A 13988-nucleotide genomic window follows, 5' to 3' on the forward strand; every position below is an offset into this window, starting at 1 on the left:
TTTTATAATCTAGCTTTTATTTTTCAGGCAGTTTTGAACTATATGAAATTATAATGGAAAATTGGTGAACGCGATTTTATATTCTCACGATTTGATACAAAACTGTGGAATTGCGGAATTAAGTACTCTCGTTAAATAAGGAATTTACAATATACATTCGTGAGGTTGCAATGGTAAAGGGTTATCAATGAAAGCCATGAACAATGATGGTTCCACAGTACATGAATAAAGTGATGCTACATGTACATACACACATAGGTTGATGTAGGGTACATGGCCTACTAAGGGACTACAACAGAGTTTAACATTATTAGCATGCTGACATTCTTATTAGTTATCAGTAATTAGGAATGTATTTACTGCAAAAAAGATACCTTGAAGAATTGAAACTATTGTAGCACAACTTGATGGGGGAATGGCGAAGAGTGGTGTGTATCACAATGGTTTATTCCAAACATATGATGGCGCACTCTACCACTATCATCGCCCAGGAGAGCACCTGCTGTCTTCCTTCTCTGCTTTTACAACAATTTCTATAGATATTCATGTTTTACTGGTGATTTCCTCAGACAAGTACAACAGCGTCAGCACTCAGGGTTGTGGATTCAAACTTGGTACTAATTCCATCCAAATACTGACAAAAACTCCAGGGAATCATGTTGTTTGGTACAATGGAGAAATTCAGGAAGTGGGAGACAAGCTCAAAATCTCAAATGATGCATATCTGATACGAATTGCATATAACAACTACCAGCTTAGAATTGCCGACCAACTAGTTGTAGACATTTTCTTGTTTGAAGCCTGGATGAATGTGATGATCAAAGTCAATCCAGATCTTTGTGCCTCAGCTGTAGGTCTTTTGGGCCAATGTAACAACAGAACCAATGATGACTTCAAACTAAAGTCTGGGCTTCTGTTAACACCAGAAATTGGAGGAACCCTTTCCCAAGATTCTATTCATAACAGGTTTGGTCCGTCTTGGCTTGTTCCAGCAGTCAATTCAATCTTCACCAGCTTGCAGAATGTTCCAAATGGAGGTGGCAGAGGATTGAGTATATCTGGTGCTCATTTGATAAGTCCACCTCTATATACTTTTTCTGAGTCCCAAGTTACTATAGAGATAAAATTTAAATTAAGTCAAAGTTATGGACGATGTCAGACAATATGGTCATATAAGAATGCAAATGTCTTCAGCATTCTTGCTTGCAATGGACTAGTCAGCATTCACTACATGAATGAGAGAAGAGATTTATCAGCAGTTAGAATTTCCTTAAATGTTTGGTACCACATTGCAGTGACATGGCTAAGTCAAACAAGAACATTGAATGTGTACACATTTACACAGAGACTCACAGCATCATCACAGTTTACCATCTTTGAAATTGATAAACCCAATCCTTTCAAACCAGGAGGAACCATTATGATTGGCCAATGGAATTATCCAGAATCTAGTAGAGTAGGAGTGGGGTGGAACTTGTATGGTTATGTTGATGACTTCCGGATATGGAGAAAAGTCTTGTCAATATCAGAAATTCAAATAAATGCATTCAGTCACATTGAAGAAAAAGTAAACAAATTATCAAACCATTGGAAATTTAATGATGTTTTAAATGTTCATATTGATATCATTGCTGGCCTTAACTTTCAAGAATTCTCAAGTCCTTGGCCTTATCCGCAGTCAGTGTTGATGGATTATGCTATCTCATCTCCTCTACTGAATGTCTACCAACTGTACAACTTACCAATTTCTAACACATCAGAAATAAGCCAAGCCTGCTATAACTTCATATTTTCAGCCCAATTTAGTACAGTCTGCTCTTCCCTTGAAGCAGTAACAATGGAATTCTTTAAGCAACAGTGCATATTTAGTGCTGTAGTTTCTGGTAATGTTCAAAATGCTATGGAAGTAGTGTTGTCCCTCTCAGATTTATGTGAAGACAGACACCAGATGAGATGGCCTGCCAGAGAATTGTGCCATTCTTTTCCAATACGACCATTTCCACTTTGGACAGGGGAAAGTTGTAATGTGAGGTGTGAGTCAGGACTCTACAACAATGGTTCATGTCTCTGTCGTCATGGGTTCTGGGGCCCTGAATGTGAAAAACTTTGTCCCCATGTTAATGGCAAATCATGTGGTGAAGAAGGAACTTGTAACATGCAAACTGGTGACTGTAAATGTTCAGAAAATTTCGCTCAAGGGTGTAATGAGTGTATGCCAGGCTGGTTTGGAAAAGACTGTTCATCAGCAAGAATCGTTTATAGTGTAACTGCCAATGCATTTTGTTCAGTCAGTGGCAAATCTCATTATGTTATGTTTGATGGACAAACCTTTACTTTGGAAAAGGCTGGTGAATTCCAGTTACTTCAAACTGCTACACTTTCAGTTTATGTGAGACAATTAAATTGTGGAAAGTTCACTTTTTGCATAAAAGAAGTTTGGATTCAGATCAACTCAGACAGCCTTACCATTCAATCCCCATTGGAAAATGAAGAAACATTTATTCTTTGGTATAACAAAAAGAAAATCCAAATAGAAACATCTCTAGAAATTTCAGGGCATACTATTAGAATCGAAAACCAGAATTTGTTAACTGTGACTTTTGGATCGAATCAGGTCAGGATCAGCTTTTGGGAAAGACTATTTCAGTTAACAGTGAAACTTGACAAGTCTCTATGCAGAGTTTCAAATTCCCTGGGACTAGCTGGAAATTGTGATGAAAATGTTGATAATGATTTTGTTGTTGGTCTTGGAAAATATGTGAAACAATCTGAAATCACGAAAGAAATTATACACTCAACTTTTAGCAAGTATTGGGAAGTGAAACAAGGGTTAGAAAAAGGTTTCATATACAGTCACGGATCTCTTCAAGAACCAGTTGGAATCTATGGACATGGCTTTAGCATGCTCTTTAATGGGAGTGGCTGTTACTCTTCATTGCTATCAAACCACTTCAGTAACTCCGGTTCTGGAACAATTCAGTTTAACTTTAAGTCCGAGTCAAGAAATGGCGTCATCATAGCATTCCAGTCCACCACGTCATTAACAGTTTATCTAAACAACACGGTTCGCATCCAGTGGGGTTCGCTGCATATTGATTCCAAATTGCAAGTCATCTTGCAAAAATGGTACCAGTTTGCTCTGTCATATGATGCATCATTGAGATCACTTACTATATATGTATTGCTGGATCATGAAGTGGCGTGGTGGACATCGACAACTGCACCAGAAGCTGTTCTGAAACAGACTGGAATTCTTAGAATCGCTGAATGGAAGGACAATGCTCCACTTCAACTCTCTTCTTTCTATGGACAAGTAAATGAAATAAAGACATGGAACTACCCACATCCCGTGTACAAGCTGTTATTCAGTGTATCATATAAACTATCTTTGGAATTCTCAACTCTGACAGCATACTGGAATTTTAATGAAGGATCTGGATTTGTAGCCATTGATGTTATTTCTAAACAAAAAATAATCATACCACCGTCCAATGTTTATTGGTGGGTGTCTGACCTGGAATTGTTTGAAGTATCAAAAAATGTACCAGAAGTGGATCCTATGTTGAAAGAGAGTGCATTGAAATTCTGCAGAGAAATAATCTTGAACTCACCAATTCAAAAGACTTGCAGCAATTTTGGAATGACAGCAAACAGTTTCTACTACCTTTCATGTGTATCCGATGTAAGCGTTTTAAACGAACTAGCTGCTGTAGCTATTTTGCAGCAATATGCCGAATTTTGTGACGCAGTTGAACATCCTACAAACCCCTCCTTGACTACCTTATGTATGGAAACAAATTACACAAAAACTTTAAACGATTCTTTATTTGATGCACTTTGCTTGGATTTATGTAAATTTGGATATTTTGATAAGAATAGAAACTGTGTCTGCAACAATGGCTATTGGGACGTGGACTGCAGCCAAATATGCCCAGGCGGACTAGAATTAGCGTGTGGTGGAGATGGTCTTTGCGACCAGATTTCTGGCAAATGCCTATGTCCTCCAACCGTGGATCCTGATACAAATTGTACATCATGTCTAGCTGGTTGGACAGGTACAAATTGCTCTGTGATGATACCAGAAATAGTAACACCTACAACACAAGCGACAAGTACTACTAAAACATCGGGATATTCCACTCAACTTTCAGAAGCGACAACCAACAATTACTCTGATAAAACTACCACACCACCAATAGATAATACAAAGCATGCTTGCATGTTGTTTGGCCAGGGTCATGTATACACGTTTTCAAAAGCCAGCTTTGAGTTTCCTTATGCTGGAGAATTTCGTGTTCTAAAATCAAATACCAGTGATCAACGCCCTGAAATCCACGTTCGAACAACATACTGTTATAATTCCTCCGTATGCATCTCAGCAGTAGCTATTCGGTATGGTTCTGACCTTTTTGTGGTGCGATCAGGCTATTCCTCAGAATCGCACTTTATTATATGGAAAAAGGATTTGAAACAAGATTTTAATGATACAGAAAGTATTGTACTAAACAAAATCAAACTAAATCGGATATCCAAGTCAAAAATAATAATACGAAACACAGGGGGAAGCTTCTTTAAGGTAATAATCAGAGGCCTACTAAAGAAACTTAGTGTGACGGTACGATTGGAGTCATTGTTGTGTAAAAATTCCCGAATGTTGTGTGGATCATGTGGCGACGATCAAATTCAAATCTATAAGGAATCGTGGAGAGTGACCCCTGAAAACACGTTATTTAATTGTATGTTTTTAGACAGTGCCTTGAAAGAAACTGTGAACGTGTCAACAGCTGGCTACAGTGTATTCCTAAATAAAAGTGAAATTACAAATGACTTCATGGAAAATATCATTATGCCGAACATTGATTTTACAATTGAACTGGCTGTAAAACCATCTGCTGCAAAAGGCGTGATTTTGTCATATCGAACACTCGTTGGTTTTGACCTGTTTATCGATGTTACATTCAAAATAATGGTGAATGGTTCCATTTTTGATACAGGAATAACTGCAGTTCTAGAAGAATGGCATCAAATAACTATTGTTTGGCAAGACGTTAATCACAAAATTGTCTTTTATTCATATTGCGAAAACGGAGCATTTCTATTCATGTCATTTACAGTGTCTCAAAATTTCTATTTTGAAAACTACGGCTATATTGGTTTAGGGCATCCACTCTACCCATATGTCCGCCAGTTTTCAAGTAAAGCTGAACATCAATATTTTGTTGGTGAAATTGATGAATTAAGGGTTTGGCACAAAGCATTGTCATATGTCGATGTTGTTCAACAAAGACTAACCCGAATTCAGATTAACTCAAATTTGCTATTGTGTTATTGGAAATTTGATGAAGGAGAAGGAAATATAATAAAAGACTTAGTCAGTAACTACGACTTTAAGATTATAAACTATGGAACATTAAGAAACCATGTAATTTGGCGGTTTTCTGGTTTGCCATTTCAACCGCCATATTTGCCATACTTCAATTCATTTCCGAACATTGAAAAACAAATTAAGGCTCAAAGAAAATGTAAAGCGATTGTAAACAACGTAGTATTTCAGCCTTGTGTTGAAGCAATTGGGAGGGGATACTTGAATTTATTCTATGTTGCATGTGTGGACGACGCAGCTGGCTCTCTGAACATCGAGGCTTCAATGTCAGTCTCAGTTGATATGGGTGACTACTGTCAGGAAGTAGGGACACTGACTTCATGGCCAGCTCAAAATTTATGTCAAGAGTTTAAAGAATTTCCTGACTGGGTGGGACCTAACTGCAATACACCGTGCAAATACCCCCAAACCTTTGCATTATCATCAGAAAGTGGTTGTGCTTGTCAACCAGGATTTTGGGGCCGATCTTGCGATGCCACATGTCCTGGTGGACTTCTGAATACCTGTTCTGGCCATGGTATTTGTAATACATCTACAGGAGCTTGCCGGTGCTTCTCAAATTGGAAAGGCATTAATTGTGATCAATGTGTTAATAACTGGTACGGTGAAGACTGTTCTGTAGCTGTCCAGACCAACTCTAAAATTTCACCCAGAATATGTACCTTGGCAGGAAACGGTCTTTTGAGTGCATTAGATGGAGCAAGCCTTAAATTGCAAGAATATGGTACTTTTGAATTTTTTAGAACTGTCAAAAATATCAACATCCAGGTCGTAACACAAGCTTGTGATGAATTTAAACCGTGCATCCTTAATGTTGGAATGCAGTTTCAGAATTCTAAAATTTTAACTGTGAGTGCATTAAATGGTGGAACATTAAAACTGGATGGAAAAGTGCTGGATTCGTTTTATCAACTACACTTATCTGAAAAAAATGTCGTTACTAGAAAAGATAAATATACCTATGAGATTACTGGACCAAACGACCTTGCGGTGCAAATATTCATTCAAGAGGGATACATCAATCTATTTGTTTCAATCACACAATCTGGATGTGCTGGAAATTCTGGACTTTGTGGATTTTGTCAAAACCAGTTGATGTTTTGTAGGTCTACTGATCTGGATTGTTTAATAAGAAAATATGGATTAGCGAAAGTTATTACTAACAAAAAAATACCAAGTAGTGTAATCTTGAAATACTTGCAAAGGAATTTAGTCGATGACACAAACAATATTATTTTACCATTCAATCCGAAAGGAAATATTACAACTGGATTTGGTATTGCAATTAATGGTGGCTTCATGTCATCTCCCGTTTTCACCGCTCAACAATTGTCTTCTGAATACATAACTCTACAACTGAGAACCAGAATACATAGCTGCACAGGAGAAGAAAATGCTTGTGTTGTTTTTTCATATTCAAATCAGGATACGTTTGCAGTCATCATTATTGATGGACACTTTTACGTCCAGTTTGGGTCAAATTTATACAAGACTTCTATACCTGTCCAGGTTTCAATATGGATACAGATTTCGATAATATATCAACGCACAACTGGTCACCTGATTTTTCACTATCTCAGTCGAGAACAATCGGTGAACGCATATCTTATTATTTCTCAACACGTTTTTAATGTTGGGGGAACGTTAGTGATCGGTCAATGGCAGGAGAGCTTGAGCGGGATTGGAATACCACCAGGTGGAACGTTTGTTGGTGATGTGGACAGAATTTTGGTCTGGAACAGACATTTAACATACTCGGAGATAGTTCTTTACTGGCAATCTCCTCTTCATAATCCAATCGCAGGATTGACCATGGGATGGAATTTCAACGTTGGAAAAGGTTTAATCTTACATGACATGGTTTCGAAACATGCAATTATTATAAGCGCAGTGGGTACTTACTGGATTGAAAGTGATTTTTACCAAGAAGGAAGAACAGAAATTATCTCGTTAACCATCAAATATCCAGTAGAAGTGTCCGAGTCCATAACTTCGTTTTGCTCAAAAATAACAACAGGGACTACATTGGCAAATAGCTGTAAAAGCCTAAGCAGTTTCAGCACGTTCTACCACACATTTTGTGTCATAAATATTGCGACAACTATGTCACAAAGTACTGATGTTTCATTGGATGTGATAATCTCTTTTTCAAGTCTGTGTCAAGTGTACGAAGATCTCACAAATTTTCCAGCCCGCCAGTTATGTAACTCATTTGAAAGTCGAAATTTTCCTATTTGGAAAGGTAGTGACTGCTCAATACAATGTGTTTTTGGAACGGTTTCAAATGAAAAATGTCTTTGTGACATGGGGTACTGGGGATCAACTTGTACAAATGAGTGCCCAGGAGGTTACCGATCCCCATGCAATAAACACGGAACATGCGATGAAGCGACGGGAATTTGCCTTTGCCAGGTTCAGTGGAATGGAAATAGTGAGTGTGGTGCTTGTGCTAAAGGGTATACAGGGACTGACTGTAGCATTATGGAACCCATTATTTCACCAGATGACACTAATTTTCATGGCTGTTACATCAATCATAAAAGCGAGTTCTGGAACTTTACAAATGTGGGACATGGCCTTTCCAACAGGGAACCTGGAATATACAGATTTATACATATGGGGGAAATCCAAATAGAGGTAAGCTGTTTATTAATTATTGATAATGATTTTATTTGCATGATACAATAAAATTTGATGATGTGAATTGAACAGATAATATTTGAAAATTCTTCTGATATTTTTGCAGGTTGAAATAATTTCATGCTTCCAACGTCGCAAAATCAGTCTTTGTTTAAACAGCATAGCCACAAAAATTAAAGAAACAACTATCATAGTAAAACGGAATCAAACTGCAGAGGAAGACGAAAGGGGAATATTCTATATAAATGGAACAAAAGTCGATTTGAAGACTGAAAGAAGTGTTACAATCGGTGTGTCTGGCACGTGTTCACTAAAAATCAAAAGAGTAAATAAATCTTGCCGAAAATTTAGGTTAAAATCTAGCAGTCTTGGTCTTAACTTTCTCATTCGGTGGTTTGATGATAGAATATTTGGAACATTTAATGTCTCAAGAAAAATGACTTGTCTCTTTCCACCCACTGGTCTCTGTGGCACGCCTTTAACAGAATGCAGTGATACTTCTTCTTTCCCATGCGGACTTAACAACCTAACAATACAAAATGAATTAACAGATTTCAAAGTTCCAGACAATGAATCGATATTAAGCTTAGCCGGAATGAAGACTGTGATATCCGGACTAGGCCCAGGAAACTGTGTTTGCTTTAACGACGGATCTATGATCTCACAGAATCTGAAAATATTCAAGAAGACCTCCTCTACCGTGGAATTTTTTGTTAAAACATGTAAATATAAATCTTGTTTAGGAACTATGTTTTCCTATACTTGGGGACCCACGTTTACTTTGCGGAATTATTATGGAGAGTTAATTGTAACCGTTGGCGACCAATGGGAAAATACTGGCCTAATGCTAGAGAATAAGCTTTGGAACCAAGTGTCTATATCAGAAGCATATGGTTATGCAGATGTCTATGTATTTAACAGTAAAGGAAAATTTCGTAGAAAAATGCTTAACTTTACAAATTACTATCCAATGTTCCCGAGTGAAGGCACTTTGAGTTTAGGGAAATGGCAGCCTTCCTCAGATGGCAGTGGAATCCAGCCTTCCCGGGAACACTTCGTGGGATGCATTGATGAGCTACGAATATGGGACAAGTAAGTTAATCTTTTATGAACAATGCAATAGTTTTGTAATAGAATTATACAATGTTGAATTAAAAAAGAAATACATATATGTTATATTAATTGTGAAAACATATGTGAGTTTTGATTTTCTCTTGGTTATCATATTTGTAGTTATCTGTCGATTTTGACGTTAGCAACCCACTGGAACAGAACCTACACTAAGGATGAACCATTTCTGGAAGCACTTTGGAAGTTCGACCAATTTGATCAAGGTAGAAATAAGGAAATAATATTAATAGCTGAGAAATACATTTTAAACGGAATTTTAATGGCATTTTGATTTTTTTTTTTGTATAAGAATTGAGAAGGGCATCAAAATATTCCTTATGATTAAACTCTAAATCATATATATAGAGAAATACTTTTGAAATGAAACACGTACCAATTTTCCAAAGAATATTTTTGTTTTGCATAGTTATGCTCTCGGAATATCCTAGTAAGTAAAAAGAGTACGAAACCTATCTCAGGTTGTGTTATTCTTTTTTTTATCATTATTTACATTCACACAGATAGTTGTAGTTCTTTTCGTTTCCAGTTATTATAGCCTTAGTCTTGATTTATGAAAAGTACTTCTTTTTCAATTACTTCCATTATCATGCTAAAGAATTTAGTTACTGTGTATCAGGCTTGGGGTAATGCTAAATGTAATGGTAATGCATTGCAATGCATTACATGTTTTCAAAGTAATGCTAGTAATGTGTAATGCCACAAAATTAGCATTACAAGTAATGGTAATGTAATTCATTACTTTCCAAAATTTCGTGTAATGCTGGCATTACATGGCATTACTTTGCATTACTATGCTTATTTATACATGTTCACTTTAAAAATGGTGATGAATAGCTGAAATTGAATTTGATTAACTTTATTATAAAGAAAAATATTTATTGAAATAAAAATGTTTTAGTTGTATTAAAAAAGATTTATAAAATTTCATTTTTAAATTGTTCATATTACTAGGTATAACAACACAGTTTCATAACATTTTCATTAGTGTTATTTTTAAGAGTTTTAAATCATTTAAACAATTTACTCCAATTAGTTTGCACTTCAATAAAGATGTGTCAACAACACACTATGCCCCGAGGATAACCTAAGTATCAAAATAATACATTGTTATAAAAAGTGCTAAACACCCCAATCCCCTTCCCTATGCTATGCCCCAACAGAATAGGGGACAGACATGCACATTTAAGGGCAAAATGAATGCACTGTCCATCCATGATGAAAATCAAAATCACTTCCAATATTATAACCCATTTGAAAATAATCTCTCTTTCTCTCTCTCTCTCTCTCTCTCTCTCTCTCTCTCTCTCTCTCTCTCTCTCTCTCTCTCTCTCTCTCTCTCTCTCTCTCTCTCTCTGTTGTACATGTATATTAAGTACATTAGTTTGGTCTGATAGAAAATACAAGATTCATGTATTTTTCCTATTTTTTCACTTAATATCCTAAGATAAAGATTGTCAAACAATCTTTCAGTCCCAGCTTCCATTGCACATGTAGAACGTTTATCTAGTATAGCTGGGAAGATTTTCAAACTAATAGGATGCAGTTAAAAGATGAAACCTTTGAAACTTTTATCATAAAGTGCAATAGCGATCTTTTGTCTTAAAGTGTCCTCAGCATAAAGAAATCCGATTAAAATATATTAAGAAATATAACTGGGAAAAACCCTATGTCTATAAATTAGTACAATTAAGTGTCCAAAATTATAAAGATTTGTGTTATCTGGGGAAATATCTCTACTTAGCTTTTTAATAACCGCAACATTATTCCATAAATTGTTTTCTATTATGCACGAATTCTGTGTCTCTATATCATATCTGACATTGCATCATGCCAAATGTCTATAAATATCTTTTTACTTATGATATACATGTATGTTGTTCATAATGCCACAAGATTATTATATATTGAGCAAATAAAGAATGACTCTTGTATATATAGTCATTGAATTTGAACCTGATACTGAACATGAACCTGTAGATATGTTAAAGAGTGTTTTATATTTGAAACATTTGCAAAAACTCTTTATTAAACAAAGTAAACAAATTACCATTACATGAGTAAAGTAATGCATTACCATTATCCTAATGCATTACTTTACTCATGTAATGGTTATGTAATGCATTACTTCAAGAAAATCAAGTAATGGTAATTTAATGCCCAAATTCATGAAGTAATGGTAATGCATTACTTTACAATGTAATCCGCCCCAAGCCTGCTGTGTAACAAATATCTGTCAGTACCCTTTCTATTACCCTTTACACTTGTATTTATCTTTAGGTGATTGTATTATAAACTCTCTCTCTCTCTCTCTCTCTCTCTCTCTCTCTCTCTCTCTCTCTCTCTCTCCAAATTGAGGAAGTGCCTGGTAAGGAAGCATATTAGAAACTTCTCTGTTGCACTTTGTACTGTATACCGGTATATCCAAATGAATAAAATTTACCTTTTGAATTTTTTAAATTCTGTTTTCTGTTGTGCATACATGTACTGGTATGTGCATGACTCGCTTGACTCCTTTCCAACTTGCACATTTTCATATAAACTTTGCTCACCTGAGAGGAAGCTTTTTGATCAAAATTTGTCGGGTTTATTCTTGTCGTTGTCAAGTTTATCATACCATAAGCATTTCTTTTGTAAAGAGTTTAATAATGAATTTCAATTTTATTCAAATGATTGGACAGGATTCCTTTCGATGATTCTTAAATTGCAAATAAAACATGAAAATAAGTTGGGGTGGTTTGATAATCATGTTCCCAAAAACTAAAGAACTGATTGCAATGATCTCTTTTTCTTATTTTTTTTTCTAATATCAATGAAGGAGTGAACATGATTGCATTTTTCGTCGTATTGTTGCATGTATTAAAATCAGAACTATCCAGTACAATTTCCCAAAGTAAAAATGAAAATTTTGAAGGTATTTTTAAAACTTGAACAGCAAGGGTCAGGAATCGGCCACATTACTGTTAAATATTTGGGGGGAAACCCCAATATATGGATAAAAATCATCTTCAGATACAGGAAGGGGGATTAAATTTATAGAATAAATGTAATTAAACAGGCTTTTTTATTGGAGTTTAAACTGACCCTGTTGACATTCAGGAAGGAATAATTTTTTTTAATTCAAAAATGTATCGAAAAATTCTCAGTAATTTGGAAAATTTAAATATAAACTTACTTATATATTAAAGTTTTTTCATTCTTTCCATTATCCTTATAGATAACAAAGCGACAACAATTATCGATTCAACTTTTTTCATTAGATGTATATATTTTGGCAAAACCCCGATTGAAGAGTGTAGATAAATGCAATGCATGTAATTTGTAAACTTGCTATTTATCAAGCTATCATTAAAATTTCTTTAAAGTGTACTTAAATTGTAATGAGAGAAGTTTACAATATTACTTATTAGGTTTGTAACGGAGCCGAGCCTTCTATGGACTTTACCGACAACACAAATTTCTGTTCACAGTCAGTAACAAACCTAATAAGTAATATTGATTTGTTAACGTCTAAACTTACTAGTGTGATAAGTCTGCCTGTAACTTAAACTTTTATGATAAATAAGATTTGAAAAAATCATTCATTTTTGTCAGAAAAAAGATTTCACTTATAAGGAATATATAGTCGATCAAATTTTGAAAGAACGACAATAATTAAATTTTGCTCCAATAAGGCTTAATTATTAATGGCTTTTCCCACAAAAACAGAGCTGACAGAAATTTTAAAACCATGATATTTTTGTCATTTTAGTAGAAAAAACATTTTCTTTAAAAAAATTCAACATGAAAATTGCAGCGCATATTGCTTAAAGTTAATTAGGTATGTGAAAGGGATTTTTATGTATTTCAACTATTACAATCAACGTTATCTCTTATTCCCTAACGATACAATAGGTAAATCTGAAGTTATTCACAAGTGTTTTCAGCTGTACTGTCTCTTTAATGTTTCATAAAAAATGTGGAGGAGGTTACAAGCATAAATTGTTTTTGTAAATCTTGGTTAGATTTGGAAACTGTTTCTAAAGTGAGTGAGATGGCCCACGGGCCTTTTGTTTTCATAGGATATGATTCGATTTTGCAGATTCATTTTCTTAATAAATGCATGTTAAAAATAAAATTAATTGTTTTTAGTCGACGAAACTACTGATGAATCTGATGCCAGGTTAGTTCTGAAAAATCCTTTTACACCTTTCCGAGGCGCTGTACTAACCATTTCGGATGCCCCAATTCCTTACATCATTCAAACTGAAATCACTACAACTGAAATTGCTACAAGACGGAGAAGAAAGAGGTCAACAGTTACCGTTGTGTCCGTCTGTGACATTATTTTCATGGAAAGCCAGTTTGCCAGGTATTATATTCTTTGCCAACAGTGAGATTTGAGTCAGCATATCATAATTTTCTTGAGAAAAGAGGGTTTTTCCAGAACAATGGCTCAATTACCGGTAGTTCACCTAAGTCAAAGGCTTAGCTCAGATTTTCTTATTAAAATTGTCCATTGTAAGTCGTCGATTTAGACATGTATTATTATATGTTACTAAATTTTATGCTCTAAAATACTTTTTTTTTGCTCCATCAATATTTTTCCAGTTTCTCTGAATAAATACTAATAAAAAATTAATACAATAATTGATAGTAATATCGGCCTCTTATTCGATTGAAAAATCATACTTCATACAGAGACTTGATGGAGCCATCAAATAACTTTTGGTGTGTCTAGCCACCTTAAGAGATCTAGCCAATTTTTAACAACTAGCGATCTTTCAGTGATCGCTATGTCTGTGTAAGTGAGCTAGAATGTAAGGAGAACCATGAAATTGGTCCAGGTATTAGTGTG

General features: G+C 35.2%; 1 protein-coding gene across 2 annotated transcripts in view; it reads left to right on the forward strand.

Moving 5' to 3' along the window:
• LOC136274686 (uncharacterized) overlaps positions 1–13988 on the forward strand; it is a 40064-nt gene that overhangs the window by 16724 nt on the left and 9352 nt on the right. Inside the window, exons 22-26 of one of the 2 annotated variants that reach the window (XM_066082116.1) lie at positions 399–8020; positions 8130–9115; positions 9257–9357; positions 9561–9581; positions 13283–13502. In XM_066082116.1, the coding sequence (XP_065938188.1) occupies positions 399–8020; positions 8130–9115; positions 9257–9357; positions 9561–9581; positions 13283–13502 (8950 nt within the window). The remainder of the gene's footprint in view (positions 1–398; positions 8021–8129; positions 9116–9256; positions 9358–9560; positions 9582–13282; positions 13503–13988) is intronic. The other variant, XM_066082117.1, reaches the window with a different exon arrangement.

This window comes from Magallana gigas, chromosome 4, assembly GCF_963853765.1.
Source record: "Magallana gigas chromosome 4, xbMagGiga1.1, whole genome shotgun sequence".
Lineage (NCBI taxonomy): Eukaryota > Metazoa > Mollusca > Bivalvia > Ostreida > Ostreidae > Magallana > Magallana gigas.